The sequence below is a fragment of the Acanthochromis polyacanthus genome, chromosome 7, assembly GCF_021347895.1.
Source record: "Acanthochromis polyacanthus isolate Apoly-LR-REF ecotype Palm Island chromosome 7, KAUST_Apoly_ChrSc, whole genome shotgun sequence".
NCBI lineage: Eukaryota > Metazoa > Chordata > Actinopteri > Pomacentridae > Acanthochromis > Acanthochromis polyacanthus.
In genome coordinates this window covers 23,000,839-23,019,970 of record NC_067119.1, presented here as the reverse complement: position 1 = coordinate 23,019,970, position 19,132 = coordinate 23,000,839, and the positions used below count along the sequence as shown (strand labels likewise).

The window sequence follows — 19,132 nt, the reverse complement described above, 5'->3', positions numbered from 1 at the left end:
TGCGAAGGCGCATAGCCCACTTCCACGTTAGCCAGGCTGATGATCCCCCTGATGCACTCCCGCCATGGCCCTGAGACACATGGCAGTAATTTAGGGCCCTATTTTCTACTTCCTAAAACTAACATGCAGGATCAACCACTTCCAGGGCACTCCCAAGGTTAAGCCCTTCTGCCAAGTGACACAATAAACATGACAAACTAGATGCCTGGGGCTGTCAGGTTACCTCTACTCATGTTCCTGATGAGACTGCTGACTGATCTGAGTCTACCACTTAAAACACTTTGCATTTAGCTCTACGTGACAGAAAAATAAATTATTCCTAATTGCATTCAGTTCTTCGGTCTACTTTTTCAAGAATTACTGCAGGGTTTTTAGTGAGGTGAAGACAGACTGAATTATCTTTAGCCCTTTTAGAGGAGTTGGATGCTACTTACTTTTTTTCCCAGTGATCCATAGCCTTCTAATTTCTTTAATGTAATAAAACAGGAATATATTTCAGGAAAATAAATGCAATGAGATGAACCTAGTATTTCCTTTTGTTAACCTTTTGCCTTCACAATGGTAGATGTTAGAATGTGTCAGGGCCAACAATTGAATCCTTTACACTGTAAAGTTTACAGAGATATTAGTAGCCACAATGTAACATACCTATGCTGGATCAAGTTGAAAAATACTGCCAGACTATATCATCTCAGGAGCAGTGTTAGTGATTCTGAGTGGCGTTTCCCTTTTGTTTTTGTGCAGTCCTCCCTTACCCTGTCTATACTGTCTTGTCTTTGTAGTCATTGTTCTGTGAAGTCCTCTGTACAATTCATCTACACGTGGGCAGTCTGCTGTTTGTTGTCCATTTGTCCTTTTGAACTTGGCTGTGTCTGTCATTTTTCTTTGGTGTTTGACTGCAGATAGTCACTTTAAATTCCTTTGTGTTCCTGGAGTGTTTCTGAATTGTCACGTCTTTTTCCTCTCCCTTTACTCAGAGATCTTGTTTTAGTTTGTTCACTCTGAAACTGTTGTTATCTTTAGTCTAATCACACTCATGTCTTGTGTCTCTCTTTTTCCATCTTTTTCTCAGCAGGCTGTGCCCCAATCGAACTATGACATGCCCGTGTCCATTCCTGTTAGCAACCAGAACAATCTCATTTACAGCCATCCTGGTGGGTCCCTAGGCAACCACAATCTGTTGCCCCTGGCGCACCATGGCCTACAGAGAAACAGCATGTCTCCTGGAGTTACACACAGACCCCCCAGTGCAGGTAACACAGGTAGGGCCTCACATGCACTCATGCACCCATGTACATGCTGTTATCCCATCTGTCTTATCTTCTCAACTGCGTGTGTCCTGTTCTGAAATGCTAATAGACAAACGCACCTTAAATGTGTGATTTATTTTACCAGCACTACCCACAATATTCCACCTAAACACAGTGAAAGACTCAAAAGTCTTCCCTCTCCACATATATTCGCATATTTGCCTGCTCAGTATTTTGCTAAAAGTAAGCTGATGATTTAATACAATATGAAATCCCAGCCCACAGTCTCACTGATTTAGTGTGAGGTTCTACATATGGGATGTCTGGCCCTATGTATAGGCACTGAGTTGCTGGTGACATAAGCAAATTGGGTCTGTTGGTTTGTTATTGTTGTCCAAAGTCCTTTTTCTGTCCCTCTGGTCTGAAGGCTGCTGCCCACACCCTCACCCTGTCATTATAACTGGATGCTAGAAACGCCAGCACAAACTAAATATGAGTTTTGGCGCTTGCAGCATCCACACCAAACCGCACACGTTCTGGACCCTCCCACTCTTCCACCTCACATGCCTTAAAAATAATAATGTGTCATTTTTCTTGGACGGCAGCGTAATGTATCCACTCGCAGTGTCCAGTTGCTCAGCATGTTAAGGTTTGAGTGGGAAGCGGTATGACTTCTGGTATCAGTACGCATGATGTACTGACACACGCATTGTGATTAAACTGAGTAAGAGACAGCTAGCAAAGTGGATCTTATGTGGGTGTCTATCCTCTAATGGTTTTTGCTCTTTTTCTCCGCTCTCTGTTTCGTCTTACAGGTGGCCTCATGGGTGCTGACCTCACCACTGGCGCAGGCACCAGTGCTGGTAAGAATGGCCTCCTCTTCTCACACACAGATGTCTGCTAGCACACACACAATTCATGGCACCTACTCACCCACTTGAGGCCGTAAAATCCATGACTAACACTAACCCAAACCCAAGTGGAGATTTTGTCCATGATGTGTTGAAGTTAGTGGTTGTGAAGTTCATCTGGGAATGTTTGCTCAGTGCCTGGGCTGCGACACATCCTGCCTGTGTTCAGCTATAAAATGGCAGAACAAGTGCGGGGAAACAAGTAAAACTGCATTATATACTGAAGCAGGAGATTGCCTGGCATGAATGTAGAGTTAAACTGTGTCTGCTACTCAGAGCCATCTATTTATTTCTATTCTGTTCTATTGAACTCACTGTTTAGATTTGCTCTCCGTGCCATAATGATCCTGTGGGGAGTGAAGTAACCAATATTTGAGAAACATGTCTAAGGACTCATGTGTTTCTGTTTGTCTATGGGTTTTGTCCCTGAGGACATGTCAGACCTAAGTTCATGGCAAATAGACTCCCTTTTAAAGGGTTAAATTTTATAGCCTCAACATACAGTGCACAGTGTAAAAATGGAGATTTGGGGGGGTCAGTGGGGCACAGCTGGGCCGCCTTGTCTGCCCCCTAAGGCTCCATCACAAGAGGTCAATGCCTGGTTTCTCTGTCTGGTCACTCATCGTGCACACAAACACATACGCATACACAACAGGACCATTTGTTGTGGCGTGTGTTCCATTGACGGCGTTTTGCAGTGCATGCTTCAAATGTAGCCTTTGTGTCACCGTGCTGAAGGAACAGAGGCGCTCTGTGAGAGCTGTGCGTCGCTCAGCAGCAGCGAAAAACACAACGTGGAGAGAGAGTCATGTGGGAGCTGAAAGATTCCATTCAATGCTCGCTTAAATCTCATCTAGGGGGAGAGAAAGAGCAAGTTGGGGGGGGGACCCCAGTGATGAATATCCACTGATGGTGGAAGCATGTGTGCAAAGGAGAAACAGTGGGGGGAACACAGATGGAAGTGTTCTGCGAACTTGGTCAGCCATTTTAATGATGTTCCTCTAACATCACCAGTGTGAGGTGGCCCAGCCACTGTGGCACCACAGAGAATGTTTTAGAGTTCCTCTCCTCGCCACTGTAAGTTTTGATAAGAGGATTGTAGTAGCTGTCTAACTTGTGTTAGTGGAGTGGCCTAAGTAGTAGTCAGGAGAATATCGCAGGACCTGCAGCCTTTAGAGAAGAAATAAAGCTTTCTATTACCCCTGCTGGATAAGACTATGTATTACACAAAGTCTAAAAACATTTAAATGTTTAAATCACTGTACAGAGAAAGGTTTAGTGCCAGTTTGAGGGGAGGAAATCTGTAAACTTCACAAAACAAGCTTTATTGTTCATACTCCTTCTTGTAGAATAGGAGTGGTTTTATGTGTGTGTGTGTGTGTGTGTGTGTGTATGTGTGTTTTCATAATGCTCATAAACACAGCACCTCTTTTGCTCCATTGTTTGTAAAAGGAAGTAAAAAAAAATAAAAACAACTTTGGATATTCTTTTGTATTGGAGCATTAACATGAAGATATTGAAAGTTTCAATCATATCTATTGATATATTCAATTCATCATTTGATTTGACAATTCAGTTGAAACCTATCATTTTGTTCATGTTGTGCAAATATGTCACACGAAACCCAGATGTGGGGATGAATTCAAAATCACAAAGAAGTCCCTAGGTAATTCAAGTCCAGTGTAAATAGGACAAGTTACTTCAAGGCTGAGTAATCATGTCTTTACTATGGAAATATCGTGGCAAGTGTGTATGTTCACTCATTTATATGCATGTGTTCAATCTGTCAATTCCTTAGCTGGCTAGCAGAGAGCATGAGGTGAGAAAAGAGACAAAATATGAGTGAAAAAGAGAAACAGAGAAGGCTGATTAAGGGAGCTCCAGATAAAGGCCCCAGCGTCTGAACACCTCTCCACCTCCATTTGTGCAATTAAGTAGCTGTCGTCTGTGCTCCAGTCAGCGCTCTTCTCACCAAAGCAGTGCAAAGAATTAACCAGAATCTCCTGTCACCTCTCACCTTGATCGCACACCAATTACACCCTTAGATGCATTACACAAAATGGACATGTTTAGGACATTTCTGGTCAAAACCTCATAGAAATGAAAGTTAAAAACCACACATATAGAAACTGACAAAAAGTCAGGTTCGGCTGATCACACAATGTCTCAATCTTGGCAGCAGCTCATACCAACTGCACAAGTTGTAGCCTAAGCGTGAGTGTGACACCTTAGTTCAGTTGGAGAATTCAGGGTTGAATGCACGTTTGGCCAAACCGCAACGGAAGAGTGTGTGTGTATGGGGAATAGAACGGAGTGCGCCTGTTAGACCACAACAGGACATCAGAAATTTGTTCTGTAACAGTAAAATGTACACGAGTTTAACCACACCTCTCCTTTGTGTGTGTGTGTGTGTGTGTGTGTGTGTGTGTGTGTGTGTGTGTGTGTGTGTGCAGTGTGTGTGAGAGGGAAAAAGAGACACTGAACACCCAAGGGGGCCTTGTCAAACACATGCATCTCGATGTGCCCTAGCTAACCGTGGAACTTGTAATCCTTCAGCTTTGACCCTAGCTGTTCCTTCACACCTCAGGAATAGCAAAAAGCAAACAAACAAAAAAAGTTGTTTATCTGATTCTCAGATCAGATGTTGTTCTCTATGGGTGAGTTTTGTACAGCAGCAAAAAAGATTCCTTGCTGGGCTTGTGTTTAATTTTGGTACTTCCTCTAAACACCAGCCTGTGCTGCAGCTCGACTGTGCAAAGTAATATCAGAGGAGGAGAGTGGAAATGAACTCTGAGTATCGTCATGTCTTCGGCTGATAGCCAGTGAGCCTCTATTGAATGCAACCATCCTAAAATCTGGGTGATCACACTATAGAAAGGAACGATTTCAATCACATTTCTTGCTTTATTAGCCTAATTAGCTTGTGATTTTACGTTTGAAGTGCTTAAGGACTGGCCTATGCCACTCATGATTATAGTCATCTAGCATATAATTGACTGGACCACGGCCATCTCCACAGGGTGGCAATACACAGATGTCTGATTAACTGTCACCAAGATGGAGTCTGTGTCATCTTGACCGAAGTGTGTATTAATGTCTCTCTATAGCTCAGTGTCTTTTTTTTATTCATCTGTACAGAAACACTGATGTACTTCCTGCTGGGTTATTTACTAAAGTATGTGTATGTGCGGTGTGTGTGTGTGTTTTATGTGTGTGTGAGGTCTCATTCATCTATCTCCACATGCACCCACTCAATCTCACAAAGGGCCAGCCATGAGAATGAGAGAGCGGGAAAACTGAAGAGGCAGCTGCCTCTTTACTAATGTGAGATTGACATTGGAACTGAGGGTCCAATACAAAACACACATGTGCATCTATATGCATGGCTCGTGCATAAGCAGTCACACACCCATGTGTCACAGAGTCTCAAGTCATACAGTGATTATATACACTTAAATGCTGCGTGTATAAATTCTTGCACATGCAAAACAGAACATAGCAAAACATACAATGTCACATAAATCTATGTAAACATCAGCTCATACATGCTTACACATCATACATGCCAACAGAGACACGCACCAGAAGTAACACACTGTTTTTCTCGTTTTCTGTCAGGCAGCCTCATTTTTTCTCACCGCTAGCGGTCGTTTACTCTTCAGATTGTTCAAATTGAGCTTTTGAGACTTTTCATTTCCAAACAACAAAAACCTCGCTCTCAAATTAAACAAAGATCAGCAAAGGAAATTGCCCAGGAAGACATCTGCGACTCATTTTCCCCTGGAGTATATGATTAGGAAATTCATTTATGTCTAACGTATAATTCCTGCCCGTCTTTCAAGTGGGAACGTCCACACAGTGCCCTGTGTTCTACCCCTTGGAAGAAGGAAGGAGAAGTAAGGGGAAAAACAGCCTGCGGGATTGGGTTAGAAACAAAGACTATGTTGCTTGCAAGAATGCTCCACTTTCAGTTTTTTTTTTTAATGATGTTGCTCAGATTTTGCCCCACCGGTTTTTGAGGGAGAAATGGGTGCTGCATTTGGACTTCCATGCTTAGGGGAATGCAAGTCTGCAGACAAGGTCTTTGTCTGGACAAACCGCAGAACCACGTTTAGCTCTGATGGCCAAATGATCTGTCCCATCCCTCTGTGGTCTTGCTACCCGTAATTAGATGTTTTCACAAGATTCATTGGCAGTTGGAGGGAACATGTAACCTTCACTGACAGTGACAGAGGTCTTTACATGTAGATGTCATTGTATAGCAAACAGCGGTGATCATAAAGGCAAAAACTGCATGTCTGACTAGCTGCTCCCCCCAGTAGGCACTGCTTTAATGATGCACCATTGTCACTAATAAAATTCTTACAACAGGAAGTGGAAATTATACAGAAACAATGAAAAGGAGCACTAGGTGAAAACTAATTTCTATAGGAATTAATTACGCTACACTATCACAAACAGCTCAAATTTCATGGTTCATTACACTTTTAAAACAGGTTTAATAACACGTAGTTGTGTCTTTGTTTGAAATACCATTCTAGTGTATTTAATGTTTTTCTGCCCATTTCTTTGCTCTCAGGAAATGGATATGGGAACCATCGCAACTCGCCCGGTCTGCTGGTCTCTCCAGGTGGCATGAACAAGAACATGCAGGCTAAGTCTCCGCCACCCATGAACTTAGGCATGAACAACCGCAAACCTGACCTCCGTGTGCTCATCCCCCCTGGCGCCAAGAACAATATGCCCTCCATTGTGAGTAATCTTCCAATCCCTCCTCTCATGCCACCACTCTTCCCTTTCTCAGTGTCTTTCCCTACGTACTCTATAATCTCCCTGCCTATTGGGGGTTTGTCACGTTTTGTTTGCTATTGTTTATTTTCCCGTCATGTACTCTCTGCTGCTTTCGTCTTTTCATATCAGACTTGGGTTGACGAGGTTACGTTTGCGATAAGCTCATCTTTAGGTACTTGGCATTTTTGTTGTTTTGTCATGAGCCTTGGCAGCTTTGCTACGCCAACATTTTTCTTTAAAATTTACCTTTGGCCCAAGGCTGATATACTGTCAGACTGATCTCTTCCACTGCGTCTGTGTTGGCACTCATACTATAGGTCCTTGTATTTCTTTCTAATCTTTTCATAATAAAGTTTGTTAAATTAGCATAGTTACGATAGTTCTGAGCATCCTCTTTCACATTAGTTCTTTCTCCGCTGGCTCAATCCTACAGCTGATCCATCCCTAGATCCACGTCTAGCCACCATTTCTATATGCTCACTCACACTCACTAATTTGAATTTATTACCCTCCCCTTTCAATGCCATCAGTCTGAGGATGTCGATCTGCTATTGGTAAGTCAGACTGCCACTCAAATCTAGAAATCAAAACAACCTTAAAAGACGCGTAAGAATCTGAAACTTTCGGGTTTTGTCACTATAAACTGGTTAAGATAGTTCTCGAGAGCATATTGTGCCTTATAGAACTGAGAGTGTTACAGTCACCTGAGTCTAACCTCGTCATTTGCATTGAGTTTTTCCTTTAACTACAGAGATTATTGCAGTTTGATCGAGCGTTTTTGAGAAAAGCGGTCCTGTCTTCAGAGTAACATTCATCTTTATTGTTGCTGACTCTGCTGAAGGCTCCAATGTCACCTCACACGACATTTTATGAGGGCACATAGTGCCATCCAGTGGTGTGTCAGAGTAAAAGCAACCTGGCCTCTTTTCTGCCACAGCCCCTGTGTATCTACTTCACCATTTCTCTCTTACATCTCTTTATCTTAATGCAGAATCTTGTGTCGCACATGTACAGCTCGCAGCTTTTATTACTGAGAGCATAGAAATGAAGGGCATCAAAAGAGTACACTTTCATTGTACATCAAACCTTCATTATTTTCTGACAAACCCTCCCGTCTGCCTCAGTAAAGTGCCTTTCCCTTGCCTTTGCTACCCTGTGTTGCCGTGGAAACCGATGGTGTTACTATAGCGACAGTAGGCCCTCGGAAAAAGGGTGGTAAATGATAGGGTTGGCAGGGTTCAGCCGTGCCGCATGTCAAGTGATTAATTTCCCCAGAAGTTGGCATCACATTCATTCTCTCAGCATCTGTTGAGTGAAAGAAAGAAATGAAAGAAAATTTGAAAAAAAAAAAACTTTCTCGGTTTATTGCAGGGTTTTTTTTGTTTGTTTGTTTTGTCTGGGAGTTGGTTTCATGTTCTTAAGCCTCTCCCTTTCTCTGTCTTTCTTGCCTTCCTCTGTCACAGAACCAGAGAATAAACAACTCTCAGTCTGCTCAGTCATTGGCCACCCCTGTGGTATCAGTAGCAACTCCCACTCTACCAGGACAAGGCATGGGTGGTTACCCATCTGCCATCTCTACTTCTTATGGTACCGGTATGTACTCCAGTGTGTCCTCTTTATACATTACATTCATTTTTGTTCATTAACAGATTCAGTCGCTATATTACCTGCTATATGTTTTAAATAATGTAATATCACATCAGTTGCTCTGTATTATACGCAATTTACTCCCAAAAATTGCTTTAGATGTTGTGCACCAGCAGAAAAGAAAATTATCTGATTGCAGGTACATGTGTTGCTTCTTTTTTTTTTTTTAAATCCTCCCTCATGATCAGTGTTATACAGCCATCTAACAGCAGAGGGTGGTGGTGTCACATTCGTGTGATAGCAACATTTACCAAAGCCGCATTCTCTTTGAAACTTTATTTGAACTTCTTTGAACAATGTGTAATCTACTTTGTGTCTTCTGTCCTTATGTTTTTACACAGAGTATTCCCTGAATAGTGCAGATCTGTCCTCCCTGTCCGGCTTTAACAGCGGCAGCTCCCTACACCTCGGCTCCATGAGCGGATGGCAACAGCAACACCTTCAAAACATGCAGCATTCAGCCCTCGGCCAGCTAGGGTGAGCGTACTGAAATTCCTTCGAGGTGTTGTTGGCAAATGCATGATGTAACACATAAGTTATTATTTTTTGAGACGCCACACTCAGATATCTAAGACTCCTTTACTGTTTTCAATCTTCACTTGAACACAAATGACACCTCGCTGTTTTCATGTTCGTGTGTGTGTGTGTACGAGTACTTGCATGCGAGTCACTTTGTTTCTTGCTCTGTAACTCTGTAACCTCTTGCGTTTCCTCTCCTTCCAACAGAAATTGCTCTAGCTCTCACTTATGTCAGGGTTCAAATCTCTCCCTGCCCTCTGCTCAAAGCCTGCACATCAAGTCCGAACCTGTTTCTCCTCCTAGAGATCGCACCAGCAGCACACCGGGGGGCTACGGTGGTGGGGTACCACCTCCCCAGAACCCCTCGTCCCGCCAGGACTCGGGACGCTCCCCCGTTGATAGCCTGAGCAGTTGTAGCAGCTCCCATGAGGGCAGCGACCGCGATGAGCACAGGAATGAGTTCCACTCACCTCTGGGACTGGCCCGGCCCGCCCTGGACGAGCGCGAGAGCCCATCCATCAAACGAGTGCGCCTGTCAGAAGGATGGGCGACATGATAGCTCTGTCCTGTACCCCGACAGTGCCCCGAGTTGCCCTGATCCCTGGCAATGCAGCATTACGATGCCCCCCCCCAGTCAGCTCCCTCTTCTTCCTCCTCTCACTCGGTATCACGAGTCACTCACCACCCAACCCCATGGCCTCTTTCCTTTTATCACTTTCACGCTGAAGGAAAGAAAAGGAAGAACCCTTTTCGAAAAACCTATTTGTAATTTCTTTTCATTTTTTATTTTCCTTTTCTGCTGAGTGTGTGTGTGCTATACATATTGACATTATATAAACCAGTGGGGTGTTGTAATGGGGGGTTTGGGAGGGTGGGTGTTGGTTGGGATGGGATCTGGGGGTATTTTTGTTGGGGAACTATGCATAAATTGTATTGTGTGTGGATAAAAAGAATCACGTATGCATATATCTTTACACGTGTGTATGTGTACATATATGCATATCAGCAAATAAAAAAAAAGTCAGGTACTCTGTTTCATAAAACGTACTTACAGTTTGCCTCAATGATATATCAGTGACTAGAGACAACAAAAAAAAAAGAAAAAAAAAACATTAACATGAGAGTGAGTGTGTCCAGTGGAAAACACCTTAGCACTTGAGTTGGACAAACAATACGTGTACAGTATCGCTTTCATCGCTATATACCTTCTCTGCAGTTCTCCCTTGCAAAAATGTGTGTTAACATTAGATGATGTCATGTTGCAGGTTCAACGTATTTATGTAAATAGTGGGTCAAGGGGGAAGGGCAGGGGGTCAAAAGTTGCCAGACATTACAAGATTTATTTACTCACTAAATGAAAAGCTATTATGCAACATTTGAAGGACTGTACAGGTAAACAGGCAAACCCAATGCTAAACATGTGGAACCTTTGATGATTTTAGCGCTCCCCTTAAAGAACGGAGTGAGGACCACCCTTTGATCTAAGAGCTACGTTGGTGTAATCAAGAAAACTCTGGATCTAGTATTAACTATTCAGTATTGATAAACAAAAAAAGAAAAAGAAAAAACAATTGTACGATACACTTGCTTATATTTTCATATGAAAGGAATACAATGCAAAGCATTTTTGTGGCTTTTTGTAGTTTATATAAGCCAGAATGTGTTTTTTGATAGCTTTGCTAATAAGAGATGGATAGTTCACCCAGAGGGCAAAAGAAAAGGGCTTCAAAGCCCTAAGCCATGAAAAACAGACTGAGATCCAATGCTTTGCTGAACTGTTTTATCTTTGTAGAGGTTTGTTTTTAAACGTGTATTTCTAATTATATATAATAATGGTAATATTAAGAATCTTTAAAAAAAAATCTGTGAAATTAACATGCTTGTGTATAGCTTTCTAATATATAAATATATATAATAATGATTTTTGTTGGTTTCTTAGTGGAGTTTCTATGTGCAGTTGCACATGTTGTCTGGTTTGTTTCATTTGAACTCTGAACAGTGCTGTTCAGGGGTGTATTTAGACTAACCTTAAAAACCAGCTGGAGAGCATTGCCAGGGTTTGTGTGACGAAGGAAAGACAGGCCTGAATGCTGAAAAAAACAACCTGCTAGTGGGAAATGTCACGAGACTGGAACCGGGGAGGACGTGGAAATAAATGTCGACACATGAAATACACCGTTGTCACACTGATGAGGAAATATGACTGGCTCTCAGTCTCCAGATGTATTATTATGCATCAGATATTTCATTATGAATCTAAATTATTGGATTTAATACAGTTAATCCTATGAAACATATTTTTGACATTACAGATTCTCCATTCTGCCTCAAACCTTTACCCCAATCTTTACTTGTGTCGAAGATGCTGCACAAGCTCCGACCCAAACTGTACAATTTTATTTTAAATCGTGTTTGTATAATGCAATTTTGCATGTGCATTGCGATTAATTATCCTTGATCAATTTGCAACCCAATTGAATTCTGTGTCATGCAGTCACTCCTCATGTTCCAGTCTCCAAAACAGGGTTCCGCATTCTTTACCACGTCACTGACGGTTCAGCCTATAAGACACTCGAGGACAAATTGATCTAGCTGGCATGGGAGAAGCACAACTGTTTCTTTTAGATGAATAGCTGTTTTGATTTTCTCTTTTTTAAACAACGAAACTAGCCACATATCTCTCTGCCTCCCACTCCCGTATCTGCTGTCACTTAAGTGTTATGATATTTCTATGTGCATATTTCATGCAGGTTCACTATGTTGTTACTGTATACAGTCTGTGTAGTCAAACGGGGCAGAGCCTCTATAAAGGTGTTCTTCTCTTCTTCTTCTTTTTTTTTTTTTTTTAAAACTTCAATACAAAAAGGATGAGAAAAAAAATAAACATGATGTTTCAGGCAGCGTAAGTGTGGAGAAACCAAAGCCAGTGGCATTTCTGTGTTGTAAACTCAACTTTTATTTTCACATTCATTTATGGTTTTTGCAAGCATTGAAACAAGATAATAAAAGAATTTGCTCAAATGTACAATTGTTTTCACATTTCAATTCCAGTCAGTCAAATGTAGCTTTAGTTTATCGAGCTGCGTTGTCCATAGTGACTACGATTCACCTGTTCTGTTGCTCATTTGTTTCCCTGTGCATTGCATTGAAAAGGTTACAATCATTTTGTTGATCGATAGCATCATTCAGGCCTAACCATGTGAAATGCATGCTTGTTCTCCTCAAACCACATGACACACTAATAATCATGCTACTTTCTCGCTGAGTGAAATAATGCCAACATGTCGTGAAAGTTAATTAAAAGTGCTATAATTTTGACAATAATTTTAACCAAAGACATGGAGAAAACTTGTCTTTACATCTTTGTTTTCTTTTTTTTTCTTTTTGTGTTTGTTAAATTTGAAGCCATTCTTTTTTTTTTCCATCATCTGTTGATCAGTTGTTCTTTGTCATTACTTATAACAGACTAAATGTTGGTACCTCAAAATTGACCCAAGCAGTACCTCAGCTGATCTTTTGATAAGTCACTTGCAGCGCAAAGGGTAGACCATACACCTGTACAGCCATGTGTAATAACATACAATTGCTTAAGGTCCCAACATTCACATGGGATTCTTTGTTGCTCCACTGTGTTTGTGGTTTATTTAAGTTGTACTCAAAAGTTGAAAAGGAATGAAAAAAAAAGAGTAATATGTTAAAATACTTAAAAAGTCAGTCTGTAGTATCAATGTAGCTTGTATAAACCTGAAAATGGGGGGGGAGTTTGGAACTAATGTTTTCTGGAACGCGAGAGCGGCTTTCAGCGGCATAAGCTGGCCTTTGTCGCCACTTGAGACTAAGATGGTGTTGAATTAAATCACATCTCTGTAACTCAAGGGACTTGATTCAGCTGTATGTAGTGAAAACGAATGGGGATGAATATAAAAGTCTCCTCTGCTGGAGGGAAAGGCTATTTGTATTTTGCAGAGATTTCAGTAAAGTTACTGGCTTTCTTAGTTATCCTGATGTGACTTGGTGTGATTTCATTGTGTTTGACTTGTTTCTGCATGCATCCCAAAATGGTGATTACTTCCATACCCTGCAGACTCAGTAATAATAATAATAATAATAAAAACAACAACAAAAACCCCAAAACACATGAAAATCTCCTATGCATAGAACCCAGTACATGCCATAAAGAAATTTCACTTCGAGACAATATAAATTGCATGGCACAGAAATATTGAAAATGGCATCATTTTTAGATTTGCTTCTGTACATTTACATGAAAGCACATTTTAACATAAATATTCATAGCAAAGACATTTATTTGACATTTAAAGCTAAGGTTTATCTCACTTTAAATTACAGTGGCATCATCTTTCTCACTGATATATTAAACTATACATGGATCTTAAATTCACAGTGTGTATACAGGGAAGGCACAGTGACCTGCTGCTACGAGAAACTCCCTCCAACACTCACACACAAACAGTATAAGCAGGACAAACTCATTCGTTCTGTAATAAAAGGAAAAAAGAACGAAAGAAAGAAGGTGAAATGAAAGATGTTTCTTTTTGTCTCCTCCTCTCTTTCTTTCTTTGCAACAATGATGTATTTATGTCAGAATATGTAGCCCTCTAAGTGCTATCCAGCAGTTAGAATAACAGGAACTGCATATTAAATATAATGGCACTTAATTACGCACTTCTGACATTACAAAATAATCAGTAATGCAATATAGGCTGCAATATATATATATATATATATATATATATATATATATATATATAAACACACACACACAGCTTTCTATTCAATGCACCTTTAAAAAAAACAGTCCAATGAATATATATATATATATATACATAGAAATATAGATATATCTCTAGAAAATGTAAAGGTCCTCAATGTATTAAAAATGTATTTTGAAATTCGATAGGGAACTTTTGCTCCTCCGCACCCCCCACCCCCCTCCCAAAAAAAAAAAAAAAAAAAAAACTATCTGTATACTATATCTAGAATTTCTGTCCGTGTAAAGCTGATGATCTGTTAATCATGTCACTTTTTACAATATACATTCATAAACTCGCCAAGTCATGCTTCCTTCGTGTCAATTAGAGTCCGGTATTTTAAAAGAAAAGCTTATGGTGCTGTAGTAGTTTGCTGTAAACGTAGGCCTAACCTGTTGGATGAATTCACTTCACACACTTGTATTTTCATGCGTTTGATGGATTTTAACACAATGTAGTGATGTAGGGTAATTCTTTCGAAACATCCCAGTTATATTTCTTATACTGGTTGTACAATTTGGCTTTTTATAATCTGATATAAAAAAAAAGGCAATTCCCACACAAACACACAAAACAAACGTATTAATTGTAAGTGTTAGATGGTGCGTCAAAGAAGAAGATTCAACACATTTTGGATATTGTTTTATTTAATCTCACAAGCATTTACTGCAAGAGTATCAAAAACGAATCACTGTCTATTTATTGTTTTAAATGAGATGAATGCACACAAAATTGAGGAAAACGAAATCATAATTCACGTCCTTAAAACGCAGCAGGCTGAAACTGGGAGTTTTATCACAACTGTTATTACTGTAACTGTACATTTCATTTGCTTTATTATTGCAAGACTGTATCTAAATATCAAGTTTTTAGGGTTTGTAACGTTTGTACGTCGACAGTATTGCTGCAGTGATTTCGTCGAAACGGTGTAGGCCATTGGAATGGGTTTGCGCAAGTTTTTTCCCTCCCTGCTTTATTATACTAAGCTTACAATCAGTGAATCTGAAGGGTTAATTCCAGTTGCCTGTGGGGAAGCAGGTTCGTAAAGTCACTGCAGGCAAAACAGAAATCTATAATTGTCAGAAATAATCTAATACGACAACAGTTTTAATCAGAAGTTCAAACTGGTGCGAAAAACGCCAACGTTTACGTCAAACAGCGTGCCAAAATGTGATCAGTCTGAACATAAAAGGTACAGATTTGGAGAAACTGAAACAAAGAGCAAGATAATTTGTGGGTATTCATGAGGAGGAGGGAAGGTGTCCTGAAAGACAGGGGGGCTCTTGGTTATTAGTGGCCATCATTTTTTCGATAGAAAATCCATCTAATTAATTAGGTTTGTTGGGGAGCCACAGAGACATTAATAGAGACAGAAGAAGAAATGAAAAAAGGAAAACTAGTACGAAAGAGACCCAGATTTAACTGAGCTGTTCAAAATTTCACCTCTGCAAACACAATTAATACACTAAAATGTAATTGTGTGCGTAAAAACAGGTTTATTTTAGTAACAAAAAATGTCCTGACAGCTCAGGAGGGGCTCCGGATTCATCCACACAAGCTTTATTACAAAATATTCCACCAAATAAATCTGGGATCTGTGCGTAACAGTTGACCTGTCGGGTGTGTAGAAGAACACAGAACATTATTTACCGTCAGGTCCTGGCAGATCCCGTGTTAATGGAGCTACCGCTGCTGTGCCATGTGCATAAACGCGCATAGCACTTTCAATTTAAAAATGCACTTATTGTTTGTGCAGCTGTGAGAGAGATTCGGGTATTTATTAAAGTCAAAGGAATGTGACGCACAGCCAGCTGTGGGCAGCAAAATGGACATCAGTAATGTTTCTGCAAAATCCCGAATTACTTTCAGTGGCACTTGTGCGTCATTACTGTATGAATCAGGCGTTAACGCGCTTCACATCTGCCTGCTTTACATTCATTCTGACTGACAATTCGATATATTATGTCACAGATGCGAGAGAGAAGTCGAAGAAGCAGAAAAAGCTACATCAAAGTTGATTATCTGAGAGCTGTGCGCGCACCTCTGCTTCGTAAAGATACTTGAAGTGAGGCTTTTGTGCTTTCTGCAATTTTCACTCCGGATAAGTCTCTATGCAGAAATACGAAGAAAATCCTAAAACACTGCAAACTGTGTCGCTCACTGTCAAAAACTAAACAAACAATTTTACTGTTTATAATAGCTGCATGGCTTGTACGCGTCCTCTAAAGTGCAATGTTCCACCTTAAGTTCCGTTCAAACACAGGCCACCTGAGGACCAGAAATATGCGGGGGACGAAGAATCAGCGGCGGCCTCCAGGATCCACAGCATGGACCCAAAACTTAAAGCATAAACGAGGCGCACGGCGTTTTGTGGAAATGTTGCACTAAATGCGCTTGGAGTCGATTTAACGCAGCATTTGCGAGGATTTACCCGCTTTCTTTCGGCATTTGGGGGATATTTCCACGTTTTATTTATTTGGTGGCATGTGACCCCCGTTCCCCACAGTGATTACGCGCATGCGTGTGTAAACGGTCTTAATGAAAGAACAGCCACGTTGGAATTTTGATCTAAATAAACGGAAGAAATCCAAACAGGTCACATCAATGTAGCAGCAAGAGGAGAACGTGAATTCTTTTTGCTTAGCTTTCAATGCAGTCAAGGCTACAATTTACGCATCAGTGAAGCAAAAGTGGGTAATTTGGCCATCCGCGTTCCTTAAATGTATTTTATCATTTAAATGTACGGGGAATTTTACGCACGAATCTGGATTAAAGAAGGCGGACATGGTGACTGGGTAATCAGATATTCTTGTACTTCACGGACAGTGGAATCTGGGCATTTTTTTCCCCATCACGAATATTCTCCAATTTCACCACTAGATGTCACCGTTTAGTCGTCTAGTCGACACCCTCCCAACCTTCCTCCTCCTCATCCTCGAGAGATCGAGCAGCCCTAAATAATCCGGTGTACTCTACCAAACTGCTTCACTAATATGTCTTTGAGGTAAGTGTCAGTGCAAAATGGACTGCTGCTCATCATCCTCAGACTAGATTTATTCATCAAAATCCAACTGTATAAACAAAGATCCTGCTTGGCATAGTGCACTGTAAAAACAACAACTGTTAGGCTACATAATAATAATAATGATGATAATAATAATAATAATAATAATAATAATAATAAGTTCTAGACTTCAATAGCTCCAGTATTACTAAAATGGGAAAGAAAAGTTTTCGTTCGTGCACGCCGGTGCACAGACACCTCGCACCTTTACAACCTCAGGTGTGCTTTTGAAAAATAGCTTTGCTGGTTCACCAACTTGGAGATGTTTAATTACACCAGTTTCAGAATAGCACTTCTACGTGCCAGACGGATCCTATTACAAACTGCATGGCAGGCTGCTCTCTGGCCTGCAATTTGGGGGGAAATGCGCAATTTAACACGCGATGTTTACCTCAGTGACGATTTATGAAAAGACAATGACAGCCCAGGCGCGTTTTGCTCGTTTAAAAAAATAAGTGTTTGATTCAATCTGTTGGTAGCCGAATTACTGCCCACCACATATCACGTTGGAAGTGAAGAAATAGCATGCGTAAATGCGCCCTTTCTCATCGTGTTTGTCCTCCTTTTAAAATACATCATCTCATGGTTTTTTTGACGAATCTGTAAACGTGATTTTTTTTCTTTCATCAACAAGAGGTTTGACTTCCATGCAAGCAAGTCTTTTTTTTATCAACAAGAACGGAGGAGAATCCGGAGTCCCTGAATGTGTCTTTCTATGCATAATTCAAATGTAGATGACTGCTCGCTTTTCCAGTTCTTATTACAGAATCTGGCCATATGCAGAGCAGAATTATAGGGATTGAAACGCATAAATATGAGTCACCGGGATTATGTTCTTCAACAAATGACACCAGCTGATTTTTTTTCCACTGAAAAGCTGCACCTTGGTTTTGTTAAATTATCCCAACGCCTCCTTTATGAACGTGTTACTATGAAAAGCTTCTCTCACATCGACCCATCATTAAAATCAAGCTCTTCTTTTTGTGGATGAGTTGTTACATTTTAGTTCAACCAAAAGAGTAAAATACTAAAACACACTTCACGCTTTGATAATGATTTATGAGTGTGTTATTTGCATTTTAGAGGATAATCTCAAGTGTACGGGCCTGTCTTTTATATTTTGGGAGGTGGTGATAAAAATGACAGAAGTGAGGATGCTGAATGCACCAAGCAACATGATACACTGATATTTCAGAATAAGTAATAAGCAAATGTTACTTTTTTTTTTCTTTAACAGCAAGAAGCCCAGCATAGGTGGGGTAACGGACTCCCGTGGCTTTGAATATCTTTACGTGAGCCAGCCTGACCACTGGTGTTGAGCCACGAGGAGTTGAAGAGCAAGGTTCAATGACGAGGGGAGTAGCCTACAGTGACTGCATCCTGCTCTGGCTGCTAGAACAAAGTTTGTCCTCCCGGAAAAAAAACGTCCCACCAACTTGATCGAGAAAGTGGCACGTAAACAACTTATCAGCAGCACCGTCGGATTTGGTTAACTGAGGGGGTAAGTTGTTCGCGATTTGGTTTTGGTTGCAATTACGCACTGATGGCAGCTTTGCGCAAAATTCAACAAATTACCCAGAGATGCTCGGATTGTACTATCTAGTCTGCTTTGTTTTCATGTGATCTGCACCGAAAGATAATTTCTCCAAAAAGCACTGCACTTGCATTCGCGCGCTCGTCCCTGGCATCTCTGTGCGCGTGCACGGACACCGAGAAAGACAGCCCGAGCAACTGCAGCCTAAATGTCAGCGCTGCGTCACTGGATTCCTTACAAACTGGGCTGGAGACTTTTGGGTTATTAGTTTTTCGCGCAGACCATGTCATTCTGTTGCTACGAGGCAGCCACATCCATCTTAAAGTATCACCTCCTTGGTATTACCTCTGAATCTCCTCTATTGTTTGCCCACCGGGGAGCTCTTTGTTCATGCATGCTGCATATGAGTATTCAAAGGATATCGCCAATTTACATCATTCAGATAAAGATACGTGTATTTGGAGAGACCACGATGCCGCATATAACATGTCAGCGTGATCAACATAACATTAGCCTGCAATTTGAATATGAAGGCAGAAATTTAAGGTGGTAAATATCATCGCTACGACAAGCTACACAAGAGCTTTGCATGTATCTACACGCAAAATCATGTTAGAATAGGTCGAAATCAACAGCAAGCCGAA

General features: G+C 40.9%; 1 protein-coding gene and 1 long non-coding RNA gene across 14 annotated transcripts in view; both read left to right on the top strand.

Annotated features, from left to right (window-relative positions):
- The window catches only part of mef2cb (myocyte enhancer factor 2cb), a 63,511-nt gene extending 50,394 nt beyond the window's left edge, over positions 1-13,117 (top strand). For 6 of the 13 annotated variants that reach the window (XM_051950417.1, XM_022192842.2, XM_022192758.2 and 3 more), the window contains 7 exons: positions 1,073-1,262; positions 2,066-2,113; positions 6,741-6,913; positions 7,483-7,506; positions 8,416-8,545; positions 8,941-9,076; positions 9,326-13,117. In XM_051950417.1, coding sequence (XP_051806377.1) covers positions 1,073-1,262; positions 2,066-2,113; positions 6,741-6,913; positions 7,483-7,506; positions 8,416-8,545; positions 8,941-9,076; positions 9,326-9,674 — 1,050 coding nt within the window. In that variant the 3' untranslated portion in view covers positions 9,675-13,117. The remainder of the gene's footprint in view (positions 1-1,072; positions 1,263-2,065; positions 2,114-6,740; positions 6,914-7,482; positions 7,507-8,415; positions 8,546-8,940; positions 9,077-9,325) is intronic. The other 7 variants (XM_022192789.2, XM_022192804.2, XM_022192796.2 and 4 more) reach the window with 7 other exon arrangements.
- Positions 13,118-16,438: 3,321 nt separating this feature from the next.
- LOC110950321 (uncharacterized) overlaps positions 16,439-19,132 on the top strand; it is a 41,588-nt gene continuing 38,894 nt past the window's right edge. Inside the window, exons 1-2 of the long non-coding RNA XR_007942889.1 lie at positions 16,439-16,894; positions 18,192-18,455. This is a non-coding gene — a long non-coding RNA (uncharacterized LOC110950321). The remainder of the gene's footprint in view (positions 16,895-18,191; positions 18,456-19,132) is intronic.